A 12,476-nucleotide genomic window follows, 5' to 3' on the forward strand; every position below is an offset into this window, starting at 1 on the left:
TTCTTCCACCAGGACACAAACTCCATGAGGGAAGAGATTTTGTATGTTTTGTTCCCAGTTATGTCTCCGGAGGCTAAAATAGTGCTTGACAAACAGCACGTTCTAAAAAATATTTGATGAGTGAATAAATAAAAGGAAGAATGTGATTAGATGGAATGTTATTTTGAAATCTGGTCTTGGTGAGGCTGAATCAAGACTATTCACTGGTTGCTTTCTGAATTTTTAAGTTAAATAGGTATTTGAAGGACTTTAACAATTATTTTAGTAGATTTTTCAACATGCTGCTAGAAATAGCTATAGATTAGGCCAAGTGAGACCTGCTTTTTTTTAATTACAGTATAGTCAGTTTACAATGTTATGTGAGACCTGCTTTAACTAATCAAATGTTAGCGGCAAATGTGGCAACTGACACATCTGAAGGGAAGTTTTAATATGATTGCGTGGTCCAGCTTGACCCTCAGTCATAAGAACAGTATTTACAAATTACAGACGACTCCTTCAGCCTAGATACCAGGCAGAAGCACAGCCAGCCTGCAGCCTGCAGGTCACGTGAATAAGAAATATGTCCATGTATTTGAAAACCACTAAGATTTGGGGATTGCCTGTTACACAGAATAACCCAGTGAAAGATAACTAATACATCTCTCATGATTGATTATTTCACCAAAAGATTAAAACTAACCTGAATAAGAATAGCAGCCTTCTCCCTCTGTTCTAGGATATTCACAGTGTTTTTTATTTCTTCTTTCTTTAAAATTGTTTGATTTTCGATGCAGGAATTTGGCGGGGATGTCAGAGGTCCTACTGCAGCAGTACGTAGCTTTGTAGAGAGATGAACCTGTCTGCGCACAGTGTAACCACGCCAGTATGCCTGGATTACCAGAGCTGCCACACTATTTGGAGGAGAAAAAAAATTTATTACCCGTAAAGACACAGTTTTAGATAAGAGGTCCTCATAAGCTATATTTACTTACAAACATAGACTATATAAAGTATTATTTAAAAATAAGACCCATTTTTTTTTTTAACAATAGTCACAGAAGTAAAAATGGTATGAAACCTTCAAATCTGAAGAAGAGAGATGGGCCAGTTAACTTAGAGAGGGGTATGAGTACTGGGGATTTTTGTCTGTTTCTCTTAAGGAAGAAGGTATTACTGAGATTTTGTATGATACTGAAGATGCTGAACCAGTAGGGGAGGGGGGAGTGGCGATGCAAAAGAGGGGGACAAATGTAGGAGCCAGTGTTGAGTTGGCAAGATAGGATGGGACCTTGTTCACAGCGAAGAGATTAGGTTTTGAGAGGAAGGAGGGTCCCACTTCACTGTAAAAGGACCCATCAGGTCTTGCTAGCTACACTCTGCTCCCTACCCATGGACAAATACTTAAATCACACCCTTACAAGCCCAGTAGTAAATTCTAACATTTTTCCAGCCTACATCTATTTGCCAGTTTCAGGTACAGAATCAATCAACACTGTGTTTTTCTCACATCCCCAGAGGCTCCCCCAGCAACACTAGCAAAGTCTGACTAATCATGTACATTAACTTTCAGTGGGTTCTCAGTTTGCTTGATCATTTAACTCTTTGTAATTGTATGTTTTCCTTTCCCCACGCAGATTATTGCAGGAATATTACCAAGATACAGAGTACAGTCAAAGTGCTAATTATTGTCTTGATCGCCCTTCAAACTTCCGAGTTTAGTTTAAAAGGCATCCAAAGGACAAGTGACTCTTGCATATCCACCTTCCTCGGGCTCCCTTGAAACAGTTTTCAATAATTTTATAATTGCCAAACCCAATGGACTTTTTTTCATTCCTCATAACAGTGACTTTAAGGCAAAGTGGAATTAAGTGATAAACTGCCAGGCATGACCATACATTTTTTTTCTCATAGAAATATATTTGTGGGAGATTAGAAAGGAATGAGGTACTATTTTTCTATTGTTATTAATGTTGTTATCATCATCATCACCATTTACCTAAAGCCTGAGAAAGCCTTCAATCTATTTGGCTATGAATAGAAAATTAAAGTTAGTGGATAAAACTTCTTTCTTGCTTAAAATAAACTCCTCGTACTTCTAATAAATGGGAAAAATGTATTTCAACAAATCTTCTCCTCCTTCTAGGGTAAACAGAACTTAGCAGATTTTGCTATGGAATTAATTCATGTTTGGTTATTTAACCATTAACTCATTCCTTCATCTTTTGAACAAAAAAGAGTTAGGGAATTTTAAGGCACTATAATATGTATTTAGGTGATAAAGAAAAACATCTGAAAATGTATTTGTAATGTATAACTGGTAAAGAATGAAAGGTTGTAAGGAAACACATTTAACCTGAGACAGCATCTTTTATTTCTCTACAGATACATACAAGTTTCACTGACTGGAATGGTGACTTTCTTGTAAAGCTGACTAGTCTTTGAGTGCTTGAATTCCTTGGCCCACTATCATCAAAATTTCCCAAGGGAGAAAATAAAGAGATAGATGAGGGAAACTTTCCTCAGTGACACCATGCTTTTCATCATGCAGAAGGCAGTGAAATCAGGTAGAGAAGCTGACTTTAGGGCTTCCTTAATGGAGGGTGCTCTCCATGTTGAGAAAAGCAGCTCAGATTATAACAGTCATCACCACCACCATCATCATCATCGTCATCATCATCATCATCTCTTTTTTGGAAAAATAATGATGATAAAAATGCCCTTAGCATAAGAACACATATAAATCATACTTAGGAAACACCTACACAATGACGGTGAATCTTCCTGAATCACTGAATGGCAAGGTTCGGCAAGTGGATAGACATTTTCCTTTCCCTTTATTCTTTAGATTTTTGGTATGTGTGTATTTTCAGTCCTTCATCCTTCCTTATTATTATCATTTGGCTATTTTATTTATCATGGATTAAGAAATTCTAAATGTTATTTGTCTGAAATTTCATGAGCAAGGTCTGGAGTGTTTGGAGCTAATAGGATTCAAATAGGAAATATCTGGGGTGTCCTGGTTAACATTACCCAAATATGGTGCCTTGGCATACTGACTATTTTAAGCTGAAGGAATTTGAGAAAAGGCACGTTCAGGAAAAATTTTCTGACCTTCCCTGGAAGCATGTCATAAGACTGTCATGTGAGAGGTCTTTATAGTATTTTTTAGAATAATGTGGTTATTTCTTTTCTCCTTAAAATTCATTTTAATTATTTAGAGACTAGAGGGCAGAAAAAATAATTTCACACGTACTCATTTTAAATCAAATAGTCAATTAAACCAGAACCTGTCAAAATTCAACCAAGTTAATCTGCACTGTAGTTAATAATTTGTACGTGTCATAAAAACATAATTAAGGGAATTAACATAATACTGATTAAGTCCTTTACCCAGTTACCATTTGGTAATAATGACTAAGCCAAAAAATAATAAAATACAACTGCAAAAGAAAAATGATCTATAAATCTTACATTTTTTCAGGATGTTCAACATTTTGGCAGTTCTCCAGCAGACACCTTGTCATGACTGTTTCCATGAATGGGACCATTTTGGTGGGGATACTGCTTGCCTTGATGTCTTCTTTTTTCTCGCCTACTATTTCTGAATGATTTCTTCCTTCAGTATCTTCAGATAAGGAGAGGCTGGTTAATGGGGAGTGACTAGTGCCAGATTCTTTCCATTTTTCAGATATACCTGGTGAATCCAGTTTATGTTCATTTGCACAAGAGTAAAGGACTGTGTTTTGCAGTATGCTGTCACTGTTTGTAGGAGCCAGATGATTTTGCTGGGCTTCTGATCCACCTCTCTTGGTGATACCTTGTTCATGCGCACATCGACATTCATTACTAAGTGTCATCAATTTCTTAAAATAATGGCAGAGATTTTCTGCAGCATCCAAGGTGAATATATTTCTGAGCAAATAAATAATGAGGATGTTTAATAAGAAGAATTATATCAGCAGGTATTAAAACTTGTATAGGTTTTGAAAATGTCCCTGTGTGGCCTGACATGAATATTAAACTTTACTACAGCATTCATTAAAAATTTATTTCTGGTTGTTTATATTAAAATCGATCTCATTTCCAACAAAATCTGAAAATATTTGTTTAGTTAATTTCAATCCATCAATTCAGACAAAATGTCTGGAAGTTTTAGAACCATTTTTATTCTAGGTATTTTTGGTACAAATGAATGAGAAAAATCCATGCTTTTACTACCACAAACATGAGAAATTATGGCTGCCTAAATTTGGAGAAGTTATTTATGAAACAAAGTTAAAAGTACTTTGTACGTTGACTTTTGCCATGCAAAATATTTGTATTGGACTTTTAAACAAAGAACCTATGGGAAAGTTTTTATTCCCAATTTCTCTGGAAAAAGAATCCATTGCAAAGAGAATTCAAATACTTTAAGACATAAATGCTTGTGATTCTCTTGAACAATTGTTGGATTTAACTACACCAAACAAAATGAAAGGAACTATTATTTCCTAAAATGTAGAGGTAGACAGTTCCTATGTCCACAAAGGTAATTATTAGACATTAGCATAGGTTCCTCTGACATATTTTTGATATTTTGCGTTTTATTCATTTTCTAGGCTAATAATGCAGGAAAGGTTCAATTCAATATTGGATGTCAATTGTTTCTGGTTAGGTGTTGAATTCACCACCATTTATGATTAAACATAAAGAATACAGTCTATTTTCCATTCTAAATTGAAACTTTAAGTTGCAATGACAATAAATTATCCAAAGAATTGAGAAATCTAAATTTCAGTATAAGAAGTGTCAAGAGTCACCTTTATATAAAAATTGTAGATTGTTATACGTTTAGATTTCTGAAAAGATAAATGTGAAAAACCTTAGTATTTTTTTTAAAACTATACATTATAACAATTGGAACAATTTTTAAAGCTGTAACATTTATTTATAACCTGAATAGACTATATTCAAAAACATTTAAATAGAAAAACCAACTCTCACATAGAATAAGCATGTATGAACGTAAAATAGCAATAATTTAAGTATGTAATCTAATAATTAAGTCTAGACATTTGGAAGCACATATCATTGCTCCGTTTCATCAGAAGTGAAATATAAAATAATTTTCCTTTTTAATTTGTGTTTTCTGGAGCTATATAAATTAGAAAATACAGCTTTAAAAACATCAGTTGTAATGCTTCCAGAATTCAGGGTGAGGAATGGGAAATTCTCTTCCGTTGATTTTTTTTTTTAGGACTCTACTTTCCAGCTTCTGCCTTCCAAATATATGCATGTGATGACTCCTTTTCTCTACTGTGTTCCTATAATACCTTAATATACAAATATATGTGTAACATGATACTTTACATGTTATAAATATATATATAAATATTATATGCTTTATAAAATTACCTTGCTCTGTTGTAACTATTTATCTAATTTTCCCTTAATGTAATCTGTGAATTTTTTAAGGGTAAGTGTAATACTTAGCTTATTATGTGTCTTGCCCATCAATAATTGTTGAATTAATTGTATAACCAACTGAATGTTTGCACCTTGTCTTAAAACCATCACCATGCTTTCAATTCTTATCTAATTTAACATTTAACATTATCTTATCTATCTTATCTAGTTTAACATTTAAATTATGTTTTAAATTATATTCAATATACATATTAATACATTTCAAATAATAAAAAAGATGGTGCCTAGAAGTTCTTTTTTAAAGCGAAAATATCCCTGAAACACACTGTACTAATCCAAAAGAGTATGACTGTATTAATGAGAATAATTTTTAAACATATGTATAAATTGCATTATATTTTTTAATTATAACGAGGGAAAGATAACAGTCTTACCCTTTTCCAGTAATATATTTCTCAGTTAGTAAATTAAATTCTCTAATCTGGGACCGACAAAGTACCAGGAAATGCTCTAATTCTAGTTGATGGTGTTCTTCAGTGTCACTTTCTGAATAAGAGGTTAGCATTTCATCATTGAGGATTCTTAGAGCAGGTAATATTTTAAGTAGAGAATGCCTATTGAAAACAGGAAAATAATTAATCTTGAAAAGGAGAGTTTATATCTAAAATAACTATATGCCTATTACTTAATATAAGCACAGAGTATATTTCAGAAGCCATTATTGATTTTGCAGAGAAAATATACTGTTAAATTAATTTTTTAAATGTATGGTATCATATCATGTACAAAGTAAGTTTTGGAGTTTTTGACACACATTTAACCATTTTCTTCTAAAATACAAATGGGAAATTCAAGCAGTTGGAAACTTGGGCTGTGAGTAAATAAAAGGCTGCATTATGAGAAGCACAGTATCAGACACACTCCTTTAAAAATAATATAATTAAAATAAGTTGCTGTTTATTTCAGAAATACATATGAGTTCTGATTGATTCTCAATAAAATATAGTAAGAGTTGGGCTAAAACAAGCGAGGTGGTGATTACCATGATTTTCATGATCTGAAAAATCCAAAATGATACTATTTCTCCTTGAATTATAATTCAAGGATTATAATAAAAATCTATTATAATATAATAAAATCTATTATATATTTACTATATATTATATATATTTTACTTACTCAGAAAAAGGGGTACACTATATATGATATTATATTATATTATATTATATACAATCTATTATAATATAATAAAAATAAGAAATGAGCAAAAGTATATATCAATTTAAAAGAGCAATGCTGTGAAAAACTAGGTCAGAAAGCAAGAGTGGTCCACCAAGCCTAGCCACTTAGAAGTACTTCCCAAGCCTTTCACAAGAAGAGCCTGGGCTTTTAACAAGGCTATTGATGGTCACAGGGGCAAAGTAGACTTCTCGAATGGGTAAAACTCCTTAGTGAAAAACTAACAGTTCCTATGAGGAAAACTACCAATCACTGACAAAAGATATCACAGAAGACTAAATAAATGGAAAAATGTCCCATGAAAAATCTTCATGGATAAGAAGATTCAATATTGTCAAGAAGTCAGTTTTTCCCAACTTGATCTATGGATAAAATACAATTTCAGTAAAATACCAGCAAGATATTTTGTGGATATCAACAACTGGTTCTAAAGTTTATATGAAGAGGCAACACATGCTGAGAGCCTACTTAATTTTGAAGGAGAAGAGCAAAGTTGGAAGACTAACACTACCTGACTTCAAGATTTACCTATGAAGCTACAGTAACCAAGAAAACGCGGTAACAGCCAAAAATAAACAAGTAGATCAGTGGAACAGAAGAGAGAACACAGAAATACACCCACATAATACAGTAAACTGATCTTCGACAAAAGAGCAAACACAACACAAGAAGAAAAGATAATCCTTTCAACTACTGGTGCTAGAACAACTGAACACCCACATGAAAAATAAAATCTAGACACAGACCTCTCACCTTTCACAAAAATTAGCTCACTGACCTAAAAGCAAAATGCAAAACCTTGAAACTCCTAGAAGTTAAACAGAAGAAAATCTAGATGACCTTGGTTATGGGAATAACTTTTTAGGTACAATACCAAATACATATCTGTGAAAAAATTATTGATGAGTTGAAATTCCTTAAAATTAAAAATTCCTGCTCCTAGGGACACTGTAAAGAGAATATGTCATACATTAGAAGAAAGTATTTACAAAAGACACATCTGATACAAGACTATTATTCAAAATATACAAAGTATTCTTAAAACTAAGAGAAATGAATGTCTCAAAAATGAGCCAAAGACCTTAAAAGACATCTCACCAAAGAAAGGATGGCAAATAAGCATTAATTAAGGAATTGCAAATTATAATGAGGTACCATTAGCTCTGTATTAAAATGTCTACAATCCAAAACATGGAAAACATCAAATGCTGGTGAGGATGTGGAGAAATGGGAATTCTCATTAAGTGCTGGTGGTAATTCAAAAATGGTAGAGACACTTTGGAAGACAGTTTGCTGGTTAACATATTTTTACCATTCGATCTAGCAATCAGGCTCCTTGGTATTTACCCAAATGAATTGAAAACTTATGTCCACACAAAAAGCTGCCCACAGATGTTTACAGCAGCTTTATTTGTATTAGCCAAAACTTGAAAGCAATCAAGATGTCCTTCAGTAGGTGAATTGATAAACTTCAATACATCCATGCAATGTAATATTATTTAATACTAAAAAGAAATGAACTATCAAGCCATGAACAAACATGTAAGAAACTTAAGTGCATATTACCAAGTGGAAAAAGCCAATATGAAAAGGCTATATACTGTATTATGATTCCAATGGCATTACAGTCTGGGAAAAAAGCAAAACTATGAAGACAAAAAAATTAATGGTTGCCAGGGGTTAAAATAGAGGAGGAGATGAACAGGCAAAGCACAGAGGATTTTTAGGGCAGTACAACTCTTCCATATAATGCTATATGGTAGATACATGTCATTACACATTTGCCAAAACCCTTGGAATGTAGAACACCAAGAGGGAACCCCAAAGTAAACTATGGACTTCAGGTGATAATGATGGGTCAGTGTAGGTTCACTGATTGTAAAAGGTGTACCACTTTGGTGCAGAATTTTGACAGGGAGGCTGTGTGTGTAGGGATGGGGGTATGTGGGAACTCTCTGTACTTTGCGTTCCATTTTGCTATTAACCTAAAATTTCTCTAAAAAATAAAGTTTATTAATTAAAAAACAAAACAAAGAGTTCCTGAACACTAAATAAAGGATGGCAAGGTAAGATGACTAAAATACTAAGAGTTAAGAAGGAAAACTCCAGTCAGAGCCCTAGCTTCAGTTGTTTCTTCTACCTAGACTGTAGAGTCAGGATTGATAAATCCAATTAATTAAATTTTTTTAATGGAGGAAGTGGTTCATCACCCCTCCACCACTCCAGAAGTAATGCGTTTTCATTTTCTCCTTACAGACATTTAATAGGGAAAGTGTTAAAAGGATTAGATTTGGTTCTTCAGGGTAATTATCAGATGTTTTACAACATTAAGAAACAGATAAAAGCTTAATGCTTTGCTAATAAAGAGTTTAGACTAATTAAGAAAATTTGAACCCACATATTTTGAACTTTTTTAAGAGGCTTGGAGCTAGAAATGCTTGCCAAATCATAAACTACCTACCACATTTACCACAAAAGGTTAAACAAACAGCATATATTGTGTTTCTGGTTAGATTCACTTTAAGATATGATTCAAAAGCAGAATGTTACACTGAGATAACATTTATTCATAATAAGTGATGAGGTAATCAGAGGTATTCACCTCAAAAGTATAATATCAAATAAAACATGAAATCTTTAACTGAGGCTCTCTTCAAAGCAGGGGAAGGTTACTCTCTGAAATTGAAGCTGGTAATAATAAAAATACAATGGAGAATTGACTATCCATATTCCACCCTGCCAGTATTATTACAGTAGTAAGGAAGCTACATTGTATTCTAAATCAATCTTTCTTCTTTCTCTCTTTCTTTTCTTTTATTTTGTTATGAAGTGAAACTTTTTACTAAAATTGTAGTCAATCAAGTAATTATTTTTGAGAGATGACAGGATTTTGGCAAACAAGGTGGATCCATCTCAACTTAGTGAATTCTAAATCTTTATCAAAACACCCAGTAAACTTTTCTTCAAGACACAACTGCAATGCCAAAATAACGTATTTAATTATAATTATAAAATGTCAGGTATGAAATAATGATGATTTTTGAGATGTAATAATAAAGGGTAATGAAAGTTAAGACTGTATTGGTGTTCCATCCAGCTTAAAAAAGACGATGATCTGATTCTATTACTGGCTCTGTTTCTTTGAATTAAATTTCCCAAATTATAGAAGAGCAAATATAAGCCTTTAATAATTTGATGTAAATAGTTCTTGAGAATAGCCAACAGTTCTAATTCTTTGGGCATCAAGCAAATTTCTATCTGATACCCTGGTCTTCAGAGTGGACGTGACTAGCAGAAGGAATGGGATGCGCCAGTGACAGGCACTAGACTTTGAAACAGGTGTATCTTACAAAGGAAAATTAATAACATATATTATCTTGTTATTAGTCGGATTTCTTAGGAGTTAGGTAAAGTTGATTTTTTTTCTTCTAGGGTATAATCATTTCAGTAAGCTGTTGTAAGCACAGAACTTTTTGCCAGGATGCTGGACCCACAGTGGTAGTCCAGATGCAGTGACCCCTATGAGACACTCCTGAGCAGCCATCTTTCAGGTCTCAATTTGGTTAAATGAGGAGGTGTCAGCAAAAGGAAGGCAATGCTCATGTTGCTAACATGAGAACCCCAGGGTCAAACACACCTACTCTTTTTCTTAGTCACTCTCTAAATCCACTGAGACAGGAATTCAACCTAGATCCCTCTGTGTGACTCCAATCCTGCAGGGTGGTGTTTCTGAAAAGACTGTCTTTCACCTATTCCATCAGTGGTACTGAAGATGCATTTTAAAATGCAGTATTCAGCTACACAAAGATCTCTACTGGTGGGTTCAGGGGAATCCGTGTTTTTAGTATATAGACTTTCTAGTGCACCTTAAAGAATAAAATCACTGCATTGGGAAGAAAGTAGACTACAACATGTTATGCTAAAATCAGAGATGACAGGTTTAAAGTTAAAAAAAATAAACACCTCTGAAATTCTAATCATTTGCAAATTGTCTGAAATTTACCAAAATACAGCTTGCATGAAAACTTGTAGCAAACTCTATATATCAACAGTATCAGGAGAATTTGCTAAAATAAGTGATATTTTGGTCTTGAGCAGTTATATTTCAGTAATATGTCACTGGTTAACATTGCCATTGGTTTTATATAAATGATATGAGTATTTCTTAGAAGACTATTCCTGTAACTCTAAAAATTAAGAGTACATACCAAATATATGGAAAAAAATCAGTTTTCTATTCAGAAGTAATTGATAGTTAGAATGAAGAGTGATTTTAACTAAGAAAATCTAATACAATCCAAGAGGCAAAAATATAAGAATTTGCTTTATCAGATTAAGAGACAGATCTGTATTTTACCACAAATATTTTATTTAATAAAATAAGCATTTATGCTCCAGATGACCAAAGAACTGAAAAATTAATTCAAAGATAATACAGGACATTAGATTTGTTTCTATGTGTTGCAGCTGGCATCGTGTGGAGCTGTTGAGATATTGACACCAGATCAGCAAGGGGCAAAATAATCATTTTATCATCAAATACTATATTCTGGACATGGTTATTGATATAGATATCATTATGTACAATATTTTAGCTACATACAATAATTCTAAAGAATGTGGGTCAATAGTCTTGAATTTTTACATTTGGATTATGCTGATGTTATATTCATCATCTTTATATTTAAAAAAAACCAGTTTATTTCAGTCAGAATATTTTGAACTTCTTTTGGATATAAAAATTTAGTTTGCTTGGATCTTTAAGAGTGTGACAATGTCTTGAAATTTTTGAATTATATAATAAATACCTAGACTGGAGTTTGTGTTCTACTTAAACATTTTTTTATATTTTTCTTAAGGAACAGTAGTCAGATTTGTATAAGTTAGTAGTGCATGGGTTGAGCTTGAATTCAAATATGAGAGCCTATGATAAATATGTTAGGCAGTGCTGTAACGAGTTGATTCATGCTGGAGACGAAGTATAAGGACACTGTGAGATCTCAGCATTAGTTTTTCCAGCTGGGCTCCTCCTAGTCAAGGGCTGAATCAATATTTCATTTAGTGAAAACTTCCTGGTGCATATTCTGTCACTTAAGAAGCTCTATTAATCATTAATGAATGAAACACATTCCCAAAGGAAATTCCAAACTGAGTCTGTGGATTAAGTTTTAAAAAGAGATTTTTTAGTACATCAGTTTTGTTCGTGTTATCACTGGCTAGACATGAAAGTAAGAAGCCAATTGGGAAAATCTATAACTAATCCCTCTGTTGGTATCAGGGGGTTATGTAAAGTTCACTGGAACACACTGGTTTAAGTTTGAGTTGATCCTTTCATTAGCAAATCTGTATTTTATAGATTACTAGATTTTAAACCCTTTAGATAAATGAATCTCTTCTTAAAATTATAAAAGCTGTATTAGGTCAACTGATCTAAGTGAAATTTGATAGGCAAAATTTTCAAGTTGGTATTACTCTAGTCCAGAAAAGTTCATTTAAACACATAAATTGTAATAGCTAAATAATTGCACATATCTATAATATAAATACTTATTTTCATTCAGCATTGATTATTTCTAATTAAATATTTTCCTTAAGACTTCTAAATATACATAATAAGTACAGTAAAATGTGAGTATTTCTCTTTATATACTTATAACAGTTTTCTATCAATAGATTTTACAACAAGCATATTTTATGCAATAAAATAAAATGTTTATGCCTCCCACAAACAAAATAACAAAAAAATAAATAATTTCAAAGATTATTCAGGATATAGGTTTATTTCCAGTTGTTGCAATTGGCAATGTAGCAGCTGTTCAGATGGTAATTGATACCAGATCAACAAGAAA

General features: G+C 32.7%; 1 protein-coding gene across 9 annotated transcripts in view; it reads right to left on the bottom strand.

Annotated features, from left to right (window-relative positions):
- LRRIQ1 (leucine rich repeats and IQ motif containing 1) overlaps positions 1 to 12,476 on the bottom strand; it is a 178,788-nt gene that overhangs the window by 106,969 nt on the left and 59,343 nt on the right. For all 9 annotated transcript variants that reach the window (XR_012078573.1, XR_012078574.1, XM_072973310.1 and 6 more), the window contains exons 15-17: positions 5,823 to 6,002; positions 3,454 to 3,894; positions 683 to 893 (exon numbers count right to left, since the gene is read on the bottom strand). Coding sequence is in view for 7 of the 9 variants with exons in the window: in XM_072973310.1 (XP_072829411.1) it covers positions 683 to 893; positions 3,454 to 3,894; positions 5,823 to 6,002 (832 nt within the window). In the remaining 2 variants the exon portion in view is untranslated. The remainder of the gene's footprint in view (positions 1 to 682; positions 894 to 3,453; positions 3,895 to 5,822; positions 6,003 to 12,476) is intronic.

This window comes from Vicugna pacos, chromosome 12, assembly GCF_048564905.1.
Source record: "Vicugna pacos chromosome 12, VicPac4, whole genome shotgun sequence".
Lineage (NCBI taxonomy): Eukaryota > Metazoa > Chordata > Mammalia > Artiodactyla > Camelidae > Vicugna > Vicugna pacos.